The sequence below is a fragment of the Pseudophryne corroboree genome, chromosome 5 (assembly GCF_028390025.1).
Source record: "Pseudophryne corroboree isolate aPseCor3 chromosome 5, aPseCor3.hap2, whole genome shotgun sequence".
Lineage (NCBI taxonomy): Eukaryota > Metazoa > Chordata > Amphibia > Anura > Myobatrachidae > Pseudophryne > Pseudophryne corroboree.
In genome coordinates this window covers 682,892,899-682,912,439 of record NC_086448.1, presented here as the reverse complement: position 1 = coordinate 682,912,439, position 19,541 = coordinate 682,892,899, and the positions used below count along the sequence as shown (strand labels likewise).

Here is a 19,541-nt window from a genome sequence, read left to right as displayed (position 1 = left end):
GTGATGCTGTAACTTCAGTGTTGTGCAAGGCCACTGGGAACGGAGCGGTTCTGTAACCACGTTATACAAGGAGTGTCAGAGGTCAGTGGATGCTGAAAAATCAATAGCCTCTGTCGAAGAGCTTCTGGATTTTAGAAAACTGGGTCAGTTTTCATTTCATGTTTATTTGGCACAGCCCTTGCTGGCAATGCGAGCTGTAGTCTACAGAATACCACTGAGTCAGTCTCGTGCTGACACCAGTGGCTTGTTTTCTATCCATTAACCGCAGATAAATGACCTACATATTGTGCCTATTAAAGCCTTATTTTTCCTTTGCCCTTTTGTTGTTAAGACTTCCTCATCTCCATGTGCAGATCTTTGTTCTCTACAGAGCTCTCAGGTTAGAGAGGTTTGAAGGAGAGAGAGAGCACGCGAGAGTGCGGTCATTGTGTACGCAGATTGCTGTACCGATATACAGCAGAAACAGGTTTCTCCCCTTCCCCTCCCCCTTCTCATATTAAAAGCACTAGATACATAGCATACATCAACCCACTAGAAAGATATCAAGAAAAATATACAAAAGCCATAATACTGTATTTGCTTCTATTGTGAATACAAAATATAAAGTGGTGTACACCAGTTCTGATTTTGGTTTCCCTAGACACTTTCTTTTTCTACGTTTTCTAATTACATCACTGCATCTCATGGATCACTTTTATTAAAAGCATCATTACTACTGTTGGCAGCAATTTACAGTATATCTTACATGATAGCAGTTTTCAAAATGAAAAACAAAAAACCCCAAAAATAAAACAAAGGAAAAAAATAACACAAACATTTACAAAGTCATGTCTGTAAACTTCAAGGCTAGTTTAGAGTTGAGGTAATGCTGTTTAGCTTTGTGGCTAAAAGTAACAAAGTCCTTTAAATTAAAAATAAAAAGGAAAATAAAACAAAAAAAAGGTACCTGATTTTAAATTTTATGCTTAAACCAGTGCATTAGATAATCACGAGACGATTTAACTGTAGTTTTGTCCTGTAATGACTTGCAATGGGTGTTGTGAAAGAGAAAAAAAAAATAAAACAAAGGAAAAAAAAAAAAAAAAAAAAAGGATTACATTTTCACATTCAACAGCTGCCTTGTATTGCTGTGTCTCTCAGGACAGAGACGTCATTTATTTCATGGAGATTGTCTGAAACGGTCGTGTGTGAGAAACGCTAGTATGCAGTCAAAAAATAAAATAAAAAATAATGATATGTAAGAAATTCATCTTGACCTTCACAGCAAAAAAGAAAAACAAAAAGATAAATAACTTTATAAATCCATAAAGCAGCCTGTCCTTCCATTTGCACCACGATTCCCAAAAACTGCTCCTCTCGTAATACCAACGGTAGAAAGAAACAAAACAAAAACCAATAAAAATAGAGCTGCAGCGCATTATGTTAATTTCCTTTAGAAAAAAAAAAAAATATCTCTGAAAACCTCTCCTAGAAATTATAAATAATGCACTGCACAATACTTAATGATCAAAATACCTTTTTGACACATCCATGTGACATGACTTGGACTTTTTTTTTTTTTCTTTTTTTTGCTACACTATTTTACAGAACAGCTTATAAAAACTAGTTATGGACATTTACTGTGAGTGTAAACAGTAGGACTACCACTTGCAAAAAGTTTAGAACACTGTAACTGAGACTGTTATTCGTCGTCTTTGAAATTATCATCCTCGGCATTGGGAGAGTCCAATTCTTCTCCATGTGCCATGTCATCTTCCAAAACGGATGAATCTGCAGTTTTGTCCAGACTCTCCTCTACGTCGCTGTCTTCCGGGTTCTCTGCTTCTTCTTTGTCAGCGGCCTTTTCTTCACTAGCGCTTAAAGCACTCTGAAGTCCAGCTAGTGATGGAAACCCAGGCAGTGTCAATCCTCCAAGCCCTGGAGGTAGAAACATGGATGGGTAGAACAGGCCTGGAGCCATGGTGGACAGTAGGAAAGGACTGAAGGCCAGATGATTTGCAGTCAACCCAGCTGTGGTGGTAGTAGCAGCACCAGAGTCAGTAGAAACAGTGTGTGTATTTTTCTCAGAGTCTTTGCCATCCACGTCAGAATCAGTCTTGTCATCTGACTTTGAAGTGCCATCTTCAGTTTCTCTTTGACTGGAAGCTGTAGTTGAGTTACCACCACCAGAGGCTAAGGGGTTGTTTAAAAGTCCACTAAGCCCAAACATGTTGGGCAACCCTGCCATGCCTGGCAGCATCAGAGGCAGCATGGCAGCAGGATTTTTAGAATCCCCTCCAGAGGCAGCAGCAGTTGTGAGGCCTGAGGGGAAGCCCATAAGACCAGCAAGCTGAAGGGACTGCAGATTCTGGAGATTCTGAAGACTGGCAAGATCCATTCCAGCAAACAAGCTATTCATCAGCAGTGGGTTTATTCCAGACGTGGAGGCTACAGCAGCAGCTGCTGCAGCTGCTTTGGCAATTTCACTTTTTGGCCTTCTCCCTCTTCGACTGGATCCCTCTTCCCTCACAACAGGTCCAGTGAGTAGACGATCAAACATGGACTCCGGAACAAAACCCTGGAGAGAAATGAAAAAAAAAAATATACATGTGGAGCTTACACAATGACTATCAGAACATAAATGATCAACATCCTGGCTGACCATTCTCAGATGTAAGAGAGAGAGCGAGAAGGAGGGAACAGATTCCCGCATTCCGCTTCCTAGACTAAGCTCAGCTCGCGGTTCAACAGTTTTTCTCACATCCGCCTAACACGCTTATAAAATGTATCAGAAATGTTTTTCTATATGCCACATAATGGATACCCCTTTCACAATGCCAATGCCGGATCCCACCCGGGAATTGGAAGCGGGTCCTTCCCGGGTGGGATCCGGCATTAGCAGCTACTGCAGGCTTTCCCGACCCGGCAATAAGCCGGGCAGATTGCCATAGCAGCAGCGAGGGGGAGGGGGGGCGCTGGGAGATGAGCTCATCTCCGCGCCACGTCTCCCTATCTAGTAAACGGGTCCCGGGTCAATGCGAGCCCGTTTACGCAGCCACTGACCCGTTATTCAACCCGGGTATAACACTGCTTTATCCCGGGTTGAATTGCCGAGTCATGCAACCCGCGATTTCGGCAATGGCCCTTTCACACCGCACGCCGACCCGGGTTATTTGGTGGTGTGAAAGTGGTATAAGCCATTAAAAACCTCAGACAGCACACAGATACCACAATATAAAGTACTCCCATACACATGCTTGCTTTGCAATAGAAAATAGTGTAAGCTTAGTGGTACTTACAGACTGCTTAACAATGTCTGTCCAGTCTGGAGCAACGGCAAACTCTGGGTTCTCTTCTAACCAGCGAGGAAGCTCTCTCATAGGAGGGGCCATAGCGCCACCCATCTGTGGGGGGGTAGAAAAATAAATGTAAAAAATTAAAGCAGCACACACAGTGGACAGAATTAAAGCAGCTACCAAGCAGTTCAGCAAACAATCCAGATTCCCCTTGTGATCCATTTATTAGTTCAGGTCCTTTACGCTTTGCTTACAATGTATAACGCCAAGAGACATTCCTTTCTGTGCAAGAAACATGAAGTGGTACACACTTAAAATAAAGTACACATTTAAGCAACACATTCTGTAGGTCTTAACAATAATTAGAAGGACAGACAGGAGGACTCATCAATGGAGGCCAACTCTGGGCTTGTGAGACCCAGTCATACTCTGCCACGGCTCCATTGTGGTAACTGCTGGCAGAAGTCCCATAACTTCATTTTGCAGTGATATTTGTGTGAACACTTTCTCATACATGATTCGAAAAATCTCTGTGAAATAATTAAAGACACAAATAACACTAGCCGATAGCAAGGGCCAAGAAAGGTTACCTTCTTTCCATTGCGCTTATTCACGACAGGCACTCGTTCATCTCCCGTTAACGTATTGATATCCAGCTTGTTAGGATTACGACATCTATGACGTTTTTGCTTCGGCTTTTGAAATGGGGAGAACAACATATCTGTGCTCTTCTGTTGGAGACAGATAAACATTTTTGGGGTTCAAAAACAACACAAAAAAAAATAACACAGTCCTGTAAAAGCCTATATAACTGCAAAAAACCCCTACAACACTGCATTGTTATACATTAGTTCTTGACATCTAAAACTAAATAAGTACAGCCAATAGTTATTGTACTTACTGGTACATAACTTGGCATGTCAACAGTGTATGTAGGATGCAGTTTCAACCATTCAACCAAATCCTTGTTTTTTGGTGCATCCTCCCCCACTAATCTGGTCCCATCCTCCAAGTTAATGACGGGAATCCGGGTCTCTGGCTCCAGCTGCCCGGGAGATGGAATGTTTCTGGCTGGTGGCGTATCAAGATCTTCGTCATATGCTTTGGTCACGTCACTATCATCCTATACAGGGAAAAAAAAACCCAGCACCTTTAATATGGATTGGCTTTTCTTATTTCAGAAGGTTGGATGCAAGTAATGAATTCATATAATGAAATAAACTAATGACTGCACTCGCTGCAGTAACAAAATACATTGCAAAATAACAGACTACAATCTTTATACAGAGCAGTTATACCAGAAAAAGCAGAAAAAGTTCCGTTTAGTTTAATGTACAATATTCTTCATCCTTACCACAGATAACGAACTACGTTTGTTGCTCATGAACAACAGATCGAGACCTTCCACATTTTTCCTTCTTCCTCTTCTTCGCTTCATGGGAGGCTCACCATCTATTAAAGAACCGTTGAGTAGGTGCCTGGTCGGTGTGCATGAAAGACCTGCCTGCAGTCGCTCCATTTGTGTTTTGAAGGCATCGGAGACAGGGGTGGAGGAATTAGGCAAGATAAACTTGGAAGTAAGTGATGCAAAATTTGAGGTAGAGCTTGTTGCCTCCCTGGAGGCGTTCGATAAATCCACAACTTTCTCTTGTCCATTTTCCGCCCCTATTTGAGATCCGCGCAGTTGAGCCACCATCTCCATGAGATTCCTCCTCTTTGCCGCTCGTTCTGCTTCAACCTCTATTTTCCGCCTCCTCCTCCTGCGCTGACGTGGTACAGACAAGCTCAACGAAGATTCCTGAAAATAAAACCATAATGGACTGTCAGCATTCAGTGCAAGTAACGTTACATAGAGAATTCGCCTATCACCAAGTGAAACGATACTGAAGGATCATGAAGAATGCAAAAACATTGTGCTGTACAGACAAACTTGGTTTTGGAGAGTAACGTTTAATAGCCTAAAAAGAAAAACCCGATTCAGTTTTTATTACTGAATATCACAGATACAGATGTGTTCTCTCTCATCGTTGCTGCAGTCACGTTACTCAGCCCTTCTAGTCGCAAGCTCGTTTATTAACGCTAGGGATCTGTTTGTGCATTCCCCCTCCCAAAATGCATCTTACACATTGCAATCCTATTAATTAGCAGCGTTTGCTTGTGCGTCTTATTCACAGTGATGCAAATAAGATGCGTGTTCGGACAAAAAAGAAACCAGACGCTTGAGAGTTACACGGGAACTGCCGGCTCACTCACGCCAGTCATACTGAGGCTTGCTGTATCTGTGTATCTACAAATTTCACTCAGTAAACAAGTTTGAAAATTATATAAGGTTAGTGTGTGTATATATATATATATATATATATATATATATATATATATATATATATACATACACACACATATACATACACACATATATATATATATATATATATACATACATACATACATACACAAATATATATATATATATATATATATATATATACATATATACATACATATACACGCCCATATACAGTACGTATGTCCAGTTTTTAGTTCGGACCGTAATAGACATAACAGGATCATGTTCCTAGTACAGAATACATGCTGCACTATAATCATATGTAAGTACATTTCTACTTGCCTGAGACAGTTGTGGAGAGGCTGAGATATCTTCACTTCCACTAAAATTGCCCTGGGCCACCATGGAGAGCTCAGCAAAGCTCCTCTTCTGCAATGGGCTATCCACAGCAGTTGGTGTGTACCCAGGGATGAGCCCCGGGAATTCAAACATCTGGCGCCTGTTTACTGGCCACTTTCCTTTCAGCACAGTCTCACAGATGTGGTCTAATCGGTTGATCATCACACGATCCTGCATTGTACGGGGAAAAACACAAGTGACATCATTAAGAAAAGAAGTTGCTCTCCATACAGTTGATGCCTTCACGTTGAGCGTTGATAAATGAAATACTGCCTAGCTTTAGGAGGTTTTTTTTTTCATTTTGCTTTTCATTTAACCTGTTTGAGCCTAAGAAGCCCCCCTTCAGCCCTGTGCACTAAGGAGACAAAAGAAGAGTTACTGCAGGGGGTAACAGAGTCGGCAGTGTCTGTATATACGCTGAGCCCCTACTGTTAGAGGCTGTACTGCATTGTTTCTTATAATCATCAGCTGGTGGGCAAAGAAAGAAACATCTGCTTCCAGTATCTAGTAATCGCTGCAGTTCTTCAGAGCAGGCCAGCCTAGCCTTCTAAGTGCTTCCTCATTAGCGTCACTATTAATAATGTTCAGCATTACAAAAACTTCCCCAGATCTACAGAATGTCAATATTCATTCCACATCCTCAATCACTTAACCAGCTCTGAAGCTTGGACCTCGACTTCAAAATTACACACACAAAAAAAACAAACCTCCATAAATCTAATTGTTTTCAAACTTTATATAGACTTTTGCACACTTGTGAAGCGTCCAGTAGGCTGGACACAAAAGTACACATTTTTCAACAGGGTTACTGTGCAGCATCCATTGTTGTCATACCTCCATAGGCTCTATTGTTTTTCTTCAAGCAAAAGCTACCAAAACAGAGTCGCTGCTCAAAGACCACAACCAGAGCACAACAGCTGCTGCAAACCGCCTCCTTTCCACAGGAATAAGCCTATTAGTGTTTTGTTTTTACAACCAGATGGCCATGTCATGGTGATTAGGAAGCTTTTTTTCTTTATTATAATCTAAAACATACAAAGAGCACATCACAGCCACTGCTAGAGAATATATGGATATTATTAGAAAGAGCGACATACCTTGGGCCAGAAAGAGAAGGAGAATGTCCTCTCTCGCAGCATGTGAAGCCCGGATGTCTCACAATCTTCCAAATAGAAGCCGTCGCGAGTTTCATCCCGTGCAGTGCTCAAGGAGGCGTTGCTTTCTTCATCAAAATTTTTGTCCCGAGAAGGTAGCCCGACTGAAATGAAAACAAAATGTTCATGACAAACAGATGAATACAGAAATCCAACCTATATACTAAAAAGCTAACGCTGGTCCTCACCTCTGTGGGGGGGAATTCAAGTGTTTTGCGTGCCGCCGGCCACTAGATGGCGCCCCATGGAGCAATTAAAGTGTTGCTCCGTTCAGGCGCGCACAGCCACCGGCGCTGACATTACTGTAATGTTGTTCTGTCATTTTGATGGGCTGGTAACTAGTTTATATAAACCTTTCAGCCATTCACCACCATCTTTAGAGGCTGCTCCTTCAGTAAAAATGGTGCTCAATAATATCTACCTTCTGTATTATTTTTGGATTCTAGATCATTCAGTTTTAATGTACTGAAATTAGCTTACCTACTACACTCTTCATTGGATTTGCAAGGATGACCAAGTAAGAGAACCAGAATGAAGTACATCCCCAACATTTCAAGCCATAATGAGTACATTGTCAGTTTTTCAATATAGCCATTTTTACCCACATGATATGAAATGGCAATAATATGAAAATCAAAACACCCCTGGTTTTATTGCGGTCTGAAATCCTACAGGCAAAAGCACAGAAAATCTGCAAATATACCACCTTACTGTACTGGAATTTCTCCTGGAAGTTTGTCCTTGAAATATTTAACAAATAATGATTTATTTAATTGCATCACAGTCGCAATGATATTTTCAACTTTTATTTATTTTTTGTGGTGGAAGACTTTAAGGCAGAGTGTACAAGCTGTGTTTTTGGCTTCCATCAGCGGTAATGTGATGCTGAAGAACGTTTTTATGGGCTGTTGGACTACCACATACCAAAAACAGAAGAAAACAGAACCACAGATCAAGACTACCTTCTGCTTGGGAAGACTCTTCAGATTTGTCATCATCATCATCCAACTTTTCTTCATCTTCTTCAGAACCCTTCTCTGAAATGGACTTTGGATCAACATCAGCTATCTCCGTATTCTTAATTTCATTTTTAACACTAAGCGTTTCATGGTCGCTCTCCTGTTTTACAGATTTCTCATCAGAGTCCACCTGCTCCTCCTCTTTAATCTCTGCTTCTTCCTTGATGTCAACATCTTCAGTCTTCTCTGACTTTATTTCCTCCTGCTCAATTGCTTTTTCATCCCGAACCGGCGTAGAGGGCATTATCGGTGGTGTGTCACTGTAACTGGATCCAGGGGGTATAAGGATGGGCATGTTTGGATGTGCACTTCCTCTGTTTTGAGCAAAATTCCTATGAGCCTCTAGAAAAGATAATTCTGGATCATTGAGGATGTGATAATCTGTCCTACTAACGCCATGTTTTGCAGCACCAATCAGCAAGTCTTTGTCATGTTTTCCACACTCCCACCATTCTGGTAGGTCGAGGCTTGGCTGGCACAGCTTAAGACGCTCATTCAACTGTGGCTGATGAAGAACTTGCTCCCGAATTTTCCTCAAAAGTTCAATACGGTAAAGAGTCCTAGAAGCTCGTTCCTCCGTTATAGGCTCAATCATCATAGACATATCGCACAGGTCTATTACGGAGAGATAAGCATTGGGTGTGAATATCCAAGAGAGAAAAAAGAAGAAGAAAACTTCAGAAAAAGTAGTCTATTGTAAATTAAATTTGCCCCTAGCTCACTCACCATCTTCAGACTTGGTTGACATATGACAGACTCTTCTGCACATGGCCACAAAGCAGTTGAAATACTTCTCCAAACTATCATCAGACTTTTTATCTAGACGGGCGAAAGCTCGGAATTGATTCCATTCAAACTTTTGTTTAGCAGTGTCAACAATCACTCCAAACGTCGACACTACTCTATAGAAGTCTGCCTCTTCCCTTCGGGTCCACCTTAACATAAAAAATAAAAAAAATAGTTAACACGTTCATACTGTTTGACTCAAGACTGGAAAGAGGGATCACAAAATGACAACTGACTCACTTTTGCCGTCTCTCTGTTATAATAGCTTCTCTTTCTGCTTCCAGTGCTCTTACTTCTTCCCGAGGCCGCCTCCTTCTACGATCTGTCTTCATCTGCGCTTCTTGCCTCATTTGTTGCCGCTTGTAACTGCGCTGGTAGGCAGTGATGAGGCGTCGCAGGCGGGTAGTTAGAGCTGAGGTATTGGGCCAGTAGAGTTTGCCCAACTCTGTGCTGTCCTCACCAAGCTTCTCTGTGATAACAAGTTAGACAATTAAATTAGCAAGTCACTCTGGCCACTAGGTTACACTTGTTTGAAGATCGGAACTATTTAACGTTTATATACCTCTGCTTCCTTCCTTTCATAGGTTAATATTTTAACTCACCCAACAGAATCTATTACATTGACCTCAAACCTGGTAGGATGAAATACCTAGAGACTGCGGGTATATCTATCACCGACGTGCTACATAACTGGGACACACACGTAACAGCCAGCGTAAATCAGCGCGAGAATCTCTTACAATGAGAAGGTGGTTATCGTAAAGGAAGTAAAAGAACATTTCATTTATAGCCATTCCTTTGCGGCCCATTCTACTAAAACAGTGTAATTATATTAAAACTAGTATTGTATGAAAACATTAGAAAGCAATACAGTATTCCCATGGAAAGAGCACGGTCATTGTTAAAGTGGCATGTCTGTTTTCAGAGTAAATAAAGTACTTAACATTGACATCCAGAGGGAAACAAATCCCCTGATGTTTCAAAATTAGCATGGATGCTCATCATTAAACAGACGGGCACTGCCAACAACACCTTGCTGGCATGATGCTGCAGTTTTTACCTTGCGTGTCTATGTCCATGCATTCCTCTTTGTCATCAAGGGGGGAGTTTGCAAATTCCTGGGAAAGAGAAGACATGGTTTTCAGCAAACTCTGGTTTGGAACCAAAACACTGTTGTGATTGCCTTTTACCGCTACTCAGCTGGTGATCAGTTTCCTTTCCAATTTGCAAAAAAATAAATTTAGAAGCACTTGGATCCAAATACTACATATGTTAGGAAGCAACTGTGTGTCCTTACATCAATGTCATCTTTAAATTGAAGCCTTGTGGGTTTGTATTCAGGATCTTCATCCTCTCGGTCAAAGTCTCCTCTGTCAAAGCAAAAATGAAACAAGCTTTTGTAACAGAACCCTACTTTAAGTTTACAATAAATATTGCTTAAACTGTAACATACCCGTCTCCACCATCTGCTAACATATCTGTTCCTCTCTGCTCAGCGGCAATTGCTTTAGCATCAGGCATACCGACTCTCTCCAGGAAGCACAGAGCTGGGTCGGCCCGCATGGAATTGTACTTCTCATAACCTATTGAAAGAGACGAGAGACTGTCACGTTCACGTCGTAGCTTTAGATATCCCACCCTATTAGTTCCTCCTATGTACGTGCATATTGGTATTTCTTAGTAATTACCAACCTTTCCATATACCATAATTTGTATAAAATGCAGGGTGCATTATATGGGCTGCCTTGTGTTTATTGTAGAACTCTATTTTACAAGATAAATCTAGGTATTATTTTGTGACCTATTTCCCATGGATCCATCCTCTCCCTCCGCTCCATTGGTTGCCCTCTCTGGGCCCAGCTAAAGCCTACATTTTTTAACGGCTGCTCTTCCCTTTCCAGCTCACTCGCTGAACATGGGTTATATGAAAGGCCACCGAACCTGTCTTATTAGGTTTCATGAGATGTATGTCAGAAAGATGACACTCTTCCCTCTACGGTTTTAACACACTTGTTTTGCTGTTTTAACTGGCTGCACTGACTAGATAGAAAATGGCAGATCCCGACAGTGCACTGCAGGAGGAGGATTTCAGATCAGGCCGTCCTCAGCTGAGGCCCCCATTTAAGAGAAAAAGCCAAAGACTGCTGTACATAGGCAGAACAGCACAATTCAATTAGGATTTTTACTACAACACACTTCTCCTAACTGCTGTAGAGCCTGAAGCCAAACTGTAATCATGAAAGGTTTTATAAGCCATCATTCTCCCCTTTAGTCAGGCCATGCTGCTGAGAATACGCCTGCGACCTCCAGAGAATTTGGATTATAATCAGGAATCGCTCACTGTATATATCATGCCAGCTCTGCATCCCCGAGCCTTTCAAAGTTAACAAGGCTGCATCCCACTCAAGGGAGCTGGGAGTTCTCGGCGCTGACATTTGTGAAATATTGCTTGGAACAAAGCCCAGGAGGCACTTGTACAGATTAATAGCAGAGGTTAAGCCCACCATCCACTTTGACACTGGTTGGCAGAATGTTAGCAAGGGAAGCAGTGCTAGAAGCTAAGTTTATGGAGATCTATAACACTGCTCGGCCATTACTACTACAAATATGGTTTTACTTTATTTATAGATCGCTGTTAAATATTTTCCCACCCACATCCACGAGTTTGCTTCACAAAAAACGTGGAGTATATCTTACCCATCTCTTTTGATAAGAGATGACCAGCACCTAAAGCCGGATGCCAGTCTGTAACACTTGGTGCCTTCAAACAAACTAGTGTAGAGCTTTATTCTCTCTCCCTGTCTAAAAGTTTTAGGAGAGGGTAAAAATCACTCTAACACGTCCGAAAAATCATTCTAACACATCAGAGTTCATTTAGTTTTATTTTAAAAGAATATAAAGATTCCCCCAGATAAAGTTACGATGATCAGGCACCTCTGCTTATCACTTACAAATCCCTGCAGAGACTATGGAACCCTGAATTACTGCAGTGCAGAACGTACCATGTTTGAAGACGCCAATTAAAAGGGATTTATCAGCTTCATTATCCCACCAATCGGTAGGAACTTCAGCGTGGAATGTCTCTGGTATCCAAATATCTGCCTCACTGAAAGCAAAATGGTGTGAAAAATAAAAGCATCATCAGTATAAGGCGTTGATTCAAACCTGCTGCAGACATTAAAGAAAGCTAATTTACATTGCACGCCTCCGCCCAATGTTTGCCAATTAGTAATGGGTGTAACTCATCTTAAACATATGAGTAGCATCACTTCAAACGACAACATTAGAATTTATTTACAGTAGCCTTTAGCCTTGAATATCCGTGGAATAATAACATAAGCACCAATAGGAAATAACGTGCTAATATGGTAGGTTAAAAACACAGTTGAAAATAACATTTAGCTGAAAAGCAACCAATAAATAACATTAAGCATACGCTTTAAAAAATAAGAGCAATCCGTGGACATGAAACTGGACAACTGTGGACTACCCAGATGTAACAAATGGATTCTGTAATCAGAAACATCATTCCTGCCAATTTGTATAAGGCCCAATTTATCCAATAGTATTGCTGAAGGAGAGATATACAATCTAGGCAGCAGACGGCACAAAATTAGATTATATTGTCACAATGCTGTCTTTTATGTAATGCAGCCAGTGACAACCCCAAGTTACTCATAGATCATTAATTGTTGCTGTCAAACTAAATTAGATTGTAAGATCCTACTATCACTAAACGGCTTCTGTGTGTTTACAGTCGGATGTTTAATATTGGATATTTATATATCCCAACATATAGCTATATCTAGCTATGTATGTGTGTATGTATGTGTTCCACTGAAATCCTGTGTGTCACTGGCCAGATCCTGTTTCGCGGGATCCCGCAGAACAGGATCTATGTGCACACAAATCCCCACTCCTGGCCAAGCGGATCCCGTTCAGCAGGACCCGCTTGGCCGCTATGTGTAGCCCCAGCCTATCTATCTTTATCTTTTACTCATTAAACAGCACTGCAGAATGTGAAGCCCTTCATTCAAGGTGAATTAACACAGGAGTTTCCAAAAATCATTAAAGCACACAATTGCTGCGTTGTTTACGCTATCACCAGCAAGTCATGGGTTAAACCAGAGAGTAAAACTGGAAAAAAAAAAAAAAAAATCTGTAATGCATAATAATTAGTAACAGCAGGTATAGACCTTGATCTTCTGCGACAAGGACAAGCCGCACAACTCACTAACCTTGAGTCAGCACCCTCCAAGATGTTGTCAGCTTGGTCCCCTATCACTTCTTGCCTGAGATAGTACAGCATGCGGACACGCAGCAGGACCCTGGAGAGGAAGAGAAAAGTGGGGGTGAGGGGAGAAGTTCTTAACTTCAGAATTGTTTGCCAACAGTGGCTTTTGGCAGCTGCTGCTGTTCATCCATCATCCTGCCAAGGCTGATTAGCCATGCTGTATGGTAGGCTTGAAGCGTGACAGATGGTGGCATATAATCACCTCTGTGTGGTGCTTTCTGCTGGCTTCCAACGGGCCTGCCTGGCAACCGCTCACGCTGCACAGGGAGGGAGCAGGCTGGGCCCAGCCCAGGCGCATTGCATTTAGTCCTACCTAGTGCAGCTTGTGAAGTTCAGACACGTAGTGCACCACTGCCTCTGAAGTACTGGAGCAAGTTTGTAAACAACTGAGCAGATGGCTTCCAGTAACTGTTCTGCTTCATTATCTCATAAAATTTCCTCAGCTGCTGCCTTAATACCATTTTTGGAAGCACATCAGAAGTTGCAAGGATAAACTAGATCTATAATCTGTTTTTTTTCCCCCTGTCTTTTTTTAAACCACTGAACAATAAACCCTCACAATGGGATGGTGGGTTTTTCGGATTATGTAACTATTTGTTTTCTGTAAGAAAGCCAGTTTATAGAGCTATAACCACTTGCAGCCCATCCTTGCAGGAAGCCCACAGAAGCTGCCAGGTTTAACTATATGTGGCACAAGGGAAATCTGCGTCAATGTCAGTTTATAGGTGAACTTGAGCCAGTCCTCCAAGCAAAACCATGGAAGACCATTATGAACTGTCCTTAATTTCACCCTTGTCAGACCTCAGATCATGAGATTAATGTTGCATATTATGTGTAGGGGGTTTAAGGGGGGTGGGGGGAGGCACACACACAATTAGCCAGTTTCTCTGTACACATCTGGAATAGGACGCTTGTTACTGTAGCACTGGCTCCTTTTGAGATATCAATATGAAGCTCAACCGATAATTACAATCCAATACAGATGGGATTTGTCTTAATTTGAGATAACCTAGAAATATTGAGGTTTTGCCTCCATGCCTTAGAATCCTGACATTCTAGATATTTATTTTGTAAGTGCAAGAAGAAATAGTAGCACAAGAGGCATCTTTTAATTTACTTATACCTATACACATGACTTTTACTCAAATAAAATTCAGTATCACTTTGTTTGCTTGTTTTTATGACTTCACACATTCATCCACTAACACAGACCCTATAAAGTGGGGTTGGTGTAGGAATACCGGTGGGCGGGATCCCGGAGGTCAGAATACCTATACCGGGATCCCGGCCGCCAGAATGCCGGCAGCGGGGCGAGCGCTAGAAAGCCCTCTGCTGGCTCGCTGCACTCACCACAGGTTCTATTCCCACTCTATGGGTTGGCACCAGCGAGTGGGAACAGCCCTGGCGCCTCTGCAGGCATCCTCTGTGGTCGGGATCCGGGATTTGGTATTCTGACCGGCGGGATAATGACTACATCCCATAAAGTGTATATCACAGCTTATTCTGTAACATTAAATGTAGATGTATGAGAAACCATTTTTAGACACTGCTAGACCAATACTATCATGTAATCGCAGCTATGGAGATTCTAAAGCTAAAGCTGTAGATTTTGCCTGACTAAATGACTATCAGCTGTACGCATGACTTCTTAGGCTAGCGGCCGGCCAGATGTTAAGGATATTCAGCTATAATGCAGGTGCGTAGGTTATGATCGAGTCATTTATCTATGCTGACACATGCTCAATAGGAGGTATTTGTGGCTCTTGAGCTGAAACGTCATCTGTCTGCAGGTGGCAGCCTTTGTGCTCATTACAGCCAGGGAGGCGGTAGATGCCCTTGGCTGGTTTGGAGGAGGGCAGTACTGAATGCATTTTCTAAGCACGCTGAAGGAGACCTCACATGTGCAACCAGGATCTGGCTTTCAGGTGGCAAAAGTGGAGGGTGTTCCAGCTGCACTCTAACCATCAGCAAGAGGATGGAAGTGTGACCGTCACTCCAGCATAAAACGACAATGGGGTCCGTTACGCATAACAAATAAGTATTTAGTTAATTCAGTGTGTGGGCAAATGACAACAGTTTCCGTGTTTATTTTCTATTCTCACCCAAAGTACAGTGGCAGGTACGACTAGAATGTCGGAACAAATACATTCACTAACATGATTGACACCAAACACAAAAACTAGACCAAAACAAAAAGCAATGGTTTCCAACACACAAAAAAACATGCGTTGCAATCAGATTTCTAAATACAACTGGTTCCAAAACTGCTAAATCATCATCTCAGATGCAACTTAAAATCATTTTCATGTGAGCTCAGATCCCCTACAATTAAAATGATACCAACCAATATGGAAAATAAGCAACAAAGAAAAACGAGTCCTTACCTAAAAGCAGAAACACACCTCTCAATTTTACAGCACTTTTTTTATTCTCTGAACACACAGCAGATCTACATAAGCACAAAAGTAATACTGCAAATAACACGTAGTGAGAAGCAGGAGCCAGGCACCACCTTACAGAAGCACTTTCCTTCACACTGAGCGCTCTGTGGTCAGGGTGTGAATCAGTGCTATTTGTCTCTGGCCTGTGGTCACACATAAGACAGACAGACACTTTCACTGCTTACTTGTTACAATGATGTTTAAGGTGCTTTTTGTAGCTATCCTCCTGAAACAAGGTGTCTGGGTTACAGCTGGGGAGCCAGTCCGCGTGTTTCAGCACAGGCTGAGCATTCTGGCTCTTTACCTTCTTTCCCTTCCTTCCCCTGGGTACTGGGGCAGAGAGGCCTGAAAGAGAACACTGGAGTTAATCAGAATGCTCAGAGACAAAGGATATCCGAGGGACTGCTTCCGGCTCACTGTATGCAATACACAGAGACTACAGTCCACCTGCCAGGAACTGGAAGGCCTGTTATACAAGAGATCATTGAAAAATGTAGTGATTACACTAATAAATTCAGGAAGAAACATGTGGCATAAAAAAAAGCATTTGGAGATCATTAAGTACATGTTATAACTATTATGCAGTATATCACAAACAACTGTGCCAGTAAGTCCACAATAATTACTTTCCCCTGACACATCCACGTCTCAGTTTGTAACATGGCCTATACTAGCATTATGCAACGGGTGGTGTTACAAAACAGATTGTCTATAATGGGGGAGTGGGGATGGAGGGGGGGAGGGGTTACCAAGTACCACTGCTGTATCAGAGGTTCAAGTGGATGGTTTCTTATTTCTATTCTTTTTCCCGTAAATCATTACAACGTGTACTGTGATCACCTAATCACAGATTACAGGCCTCCAAATAAAACATGTTTATTCCTTTCAAAAACAGTTGATATCACTAATAGAGCAGACAGTAATCTAAAGTTTAGGGCGGGATGTAATGAAGTCAGAATTCAGCGACCGTGAGGTTTGCCGGCCAAGCTCAGACTTTTTTAAAAAGGGGCAATAAGCGGCATGGTTTAGCCTTGTAAATGATTGCCACTTTAAAAAAAACGGTTGAGTTCGCCCGGCATCACGCACAGCCGCCGAACTCTGATTACACTACATCCTGGTCCAGGGGTCAATCTAATTGTTCGCAAAGGGTGCGAGTTGCCATAGCCGCAGCACTAAAACACCAGCAATGGCACCGCATCTCACACCCCTTGTGACCCACTCTCAGTCCAAATTTGCACAATTTTGATCGCAGCCCTATGGGGCGGCAAGCAGTTTTGTGAGCGTACAGGCTGCCATAAAGTGCAGCCGTTACGGTGCAAACTTGCACCCACGATGTTGGATTGACCCCTAAGTGTCTGCTCAAATGTATAACCTAACCACAATTATAAATATTGGATTACCAAAGCTAACTTCTCCGCTTCAAGTAAAAATCCAAATTGAAATGCAATAAAATGTAGTGAAATTAAAATTACTCTAACGTTTAAACCTTTCAACTTGACAGTTACATTCAGAGAACCCTGGTTTAGTACAAAGGAGTCACCATGACAATCTAACCTATGAGGGTAATGTAAAATGTTTTCTGTAACAGAAACAAACTTCTTCAAAACATTACTGAACACTAAGTTTACAATAATGCAAACAAAGCGCAGCAGAATATTGTAATAATGTATCTTCTTCTAATCATAGCCTAACAGAAGCAATTAAACTTCTGTGGTTTTACTATCCATAACTAGCATGACTGGCTACCTACCAGAGTGGTTCACCAGAGCACGAGTCTGCCCATCTTCTGTTGGTGTAATGAGGTCCCAGATGAAACTCTTGATGTTCTCATCCCCTCTGTAATGATTTAGGCAGTAGACCAGAATGGTACGACAGATGGTTTCCACGTCTTGTTCAGAAAGCTGACGCTTGAAACGCGCATGGGAAAGAATATCTGTCCAGCGTCCCCACCTACCACCAAAGTGAAAAGGTTGACACTGTGTTCCAAAGACAGCTATGTAAGCGCATAAAAGAACCATTCCAGATGCCTAATAAGTGATGACATGCAAGTTAGAACCTACATCTCTCATTAACAGGGTGCTGAAAACCAAACGCTCAACTGTTATCTGTACGCCATGTCATGTTCTATATTATGTGCACAGTCACTCAGCAGGAACAGATCAAAAGCTATGTACATACCCATACACAAGAAGGTTCTTCTCCACTCTGAAACATTCACTCCTTGCATAGCCCTGAGATTTGTCCTGAGGCCGACGTGGTTTGATGTTGGGTTTGTCCTCAGAATCACTTTCTAAGTCAGAGAATTCCATCAGTTCATCCTCCTTTACTGCACTGTACAGTCTGGTCTGTTTTCTTACTCGTGGGGTATCAATTACCAAGGTGTTCTACAAAGTGAAATGAATGCTCACATGAAAGTATTTAAAAGAACCGCTCACCCATTATACTGTGAAAAGTTAAGGCAGACACTTACTCTTCCATTTAATACATCGAGATCAAGTTCCGCTTTCTTTGCCCACTTTTGCCAGAAATTGGGGTCATCCAAAGATATGTCCGTCCGATTTCCAGCAGAAACAAAACTGGCCTGGTATAAATCATAAAAAATTATTATAGCACAAAAGCGCAACCCGCTAAAATGTTAATGTCAATTAAACCAAATAAACACTTTTATGCCAAATGTAAGCTAGATAATGAAAGCAAATGTTTGATTGGTTGCAGGAAGCTTGACCTATATTATACATTGTATAAATGCAAGGGAACAAATATTTCAGAAATGTAACCATCAGGGAAGCATGTTAGATCTGTTCGAAGTACAGTAACATTCTACTCCATTTACACCCCCACTATTATGTAAGATCACAGCAGCCGGTATGCTCCTAATGCCGTTGACATGACACTGAGACTAAAGAATTGCAGCAAGGAATCTGGAAATTCACTACATTACTTTGGAAGCACCATGTGGTTTCCTAGTGTAAACCTTTAAATATAAGTCCGGATACTGCAGCACTCCACTATGTATGGCCTGTTTTCCACACCATGTGGCATAATAATAATAATCATCACACATCAATGGGGGTAATTCAGAGTTGATCGCAACAGCAAATTTGTTAGTAGTTGGGCAAAACCATGTGCACTGCAGGGGGGGCAGATAACATTTGCAGAGAGTTAGATTTGGGTGGGTTATTCTGTTTCTGTGCAGGGTAAATACTGGCTGCTTTATTTTTACACTGCAATTTAGATTTCAGTTTGAACACACCCCACCCAAATCTAACTCTCTCTGCACATGTTATATCTGCTCCCCCCCTGCAGTGCACATGGTTTTGCCCAACTGCTAACAAATTTTCTGCTGCGATCAACTCTGAATTAGGCCCAATGATTGGTCACCAACTCACGTGAAGATAAACCACAAGGAAACCATGGGGCAGGTGTATTAATCCTGGAGAAGTGATAAAGCAGTGATAAGTGCAAGGTGATAACGCACCAACCAATCATCATCACTGCTTTATCCCTTCTCCAGGCTAATACATCTGCCCCCATGCTACAAGCCACACCAGCCAATCATTATCACTGCTTTATCCCTTTTCCAGGCTAATACATCTGCCTCCATGCTACAAGCTACACCAGCCAATCATTATCACTGCTAAATCCCTTCTCCAGGCTAATACATCTGCCCCCACGCTACAAGCCACACCAGCCAATCATTATCACTGCTTTATCCCTTCTCCAGGCTAATACATCTGCCCCCATGCTACAAGCCACACCAGCCAATCATTATCACTGCTTTATCCCTTCTCCAGGCTAATACATCTGCCCCCATGCTACAAGCCACACCAGCCAATCATTATCACTGCTTTATCCCTTCTCCAGGCTAATACATCTGCCTCCATGC

General features: G+C 42.0%; 1 protein-coding gene and 1 non-coding gene across 2 annotated transcripts in view; both read right to left on the bottom strand.

Moving 5' to 3' along the window:
* Positions 1-568: 568 nt before the first annotated feature.
* The window catches only part of CHD7 (chromodomain helicase DNA binding protein 7), a 168,633-nt gene continuing 149,660 nt past the window's right edge, over positions 569-19,541 (bottom strand). Inside the window, exons 20-38 of the mRNA XM_063923776.1 lie at positions 18,126-18,236; positions 17,834-18,039; positions 17,406-17,605; positions 15,841-16,000; positions 13,159-13,248; positions 11,923-12,026; positions 10,374-10,503; positions 10,218-10,290; positions 9,981-10,038; positions 9,161-9,389; positions 8,861-9,069; positions 8,078-8,749; positions 7,059-7,219; positions 5,905-6,132; positions 4,630-5,073; positions 4,177-4,398; positions 3,866-4,006; positions 3,279-3,383; positions 569-2,557 (exon numbers count right to left, since the gene is read on the bottom strand). Of these exons, the coding sequence (XP_063779846.1) occupies positions 1,682-2,557; positions 3,279-3,383; positions 3,866-4,006; positions 4,177-4,398; positions 4,630-5,073; positions 5,905-6,132; positions 7,059-7,219; positions 8,078-8,749; positions 8,861-9,069; positions 9,161-9,389; positions 9,981-10,038; positions 10,218-10,290; positions 10,374-10,503; positions 11,923-12,026; positions 13,159-13,248; positions 15,841-16,000; positions 17,406-17,605; positions 17,834-18,039; positions 18,126-18,236 (4,419 nt within the window). The 3' untranslated portion in view covers positions 569-1,681. The remainder of the gene's footprint in view (positions 2,558-3,278; positions 3,384-3,865; positions 4,007-4,176; positions 4,399-4,629; positions 5,074-5,904; positions 6,133-7,058; positions 7,220-8,077; positions 8,750-8,860; positions 9,070-9,160; positions 9,390-9,980; positions 10,039-10,217; positions 10,291-10,373; positions 10,504-11,922; positions 12,027-13,158; positions 13,249-15,840; positions 16,001-17,405; positions 17,606-17,833; positions 18,040-18,125; positions 18,237-19,541) is intronic.
* On the bottom strand, positions 9,837-9,930 carry LOC134931358 (small nucleolar RNA U6-53/MBII-28). The gene has a single exon (XR_010179111.1). It is a non-coding gene; the product is annotated as a small nucleolar RNA U6-53/MBII-28 (small nucleolar RNA).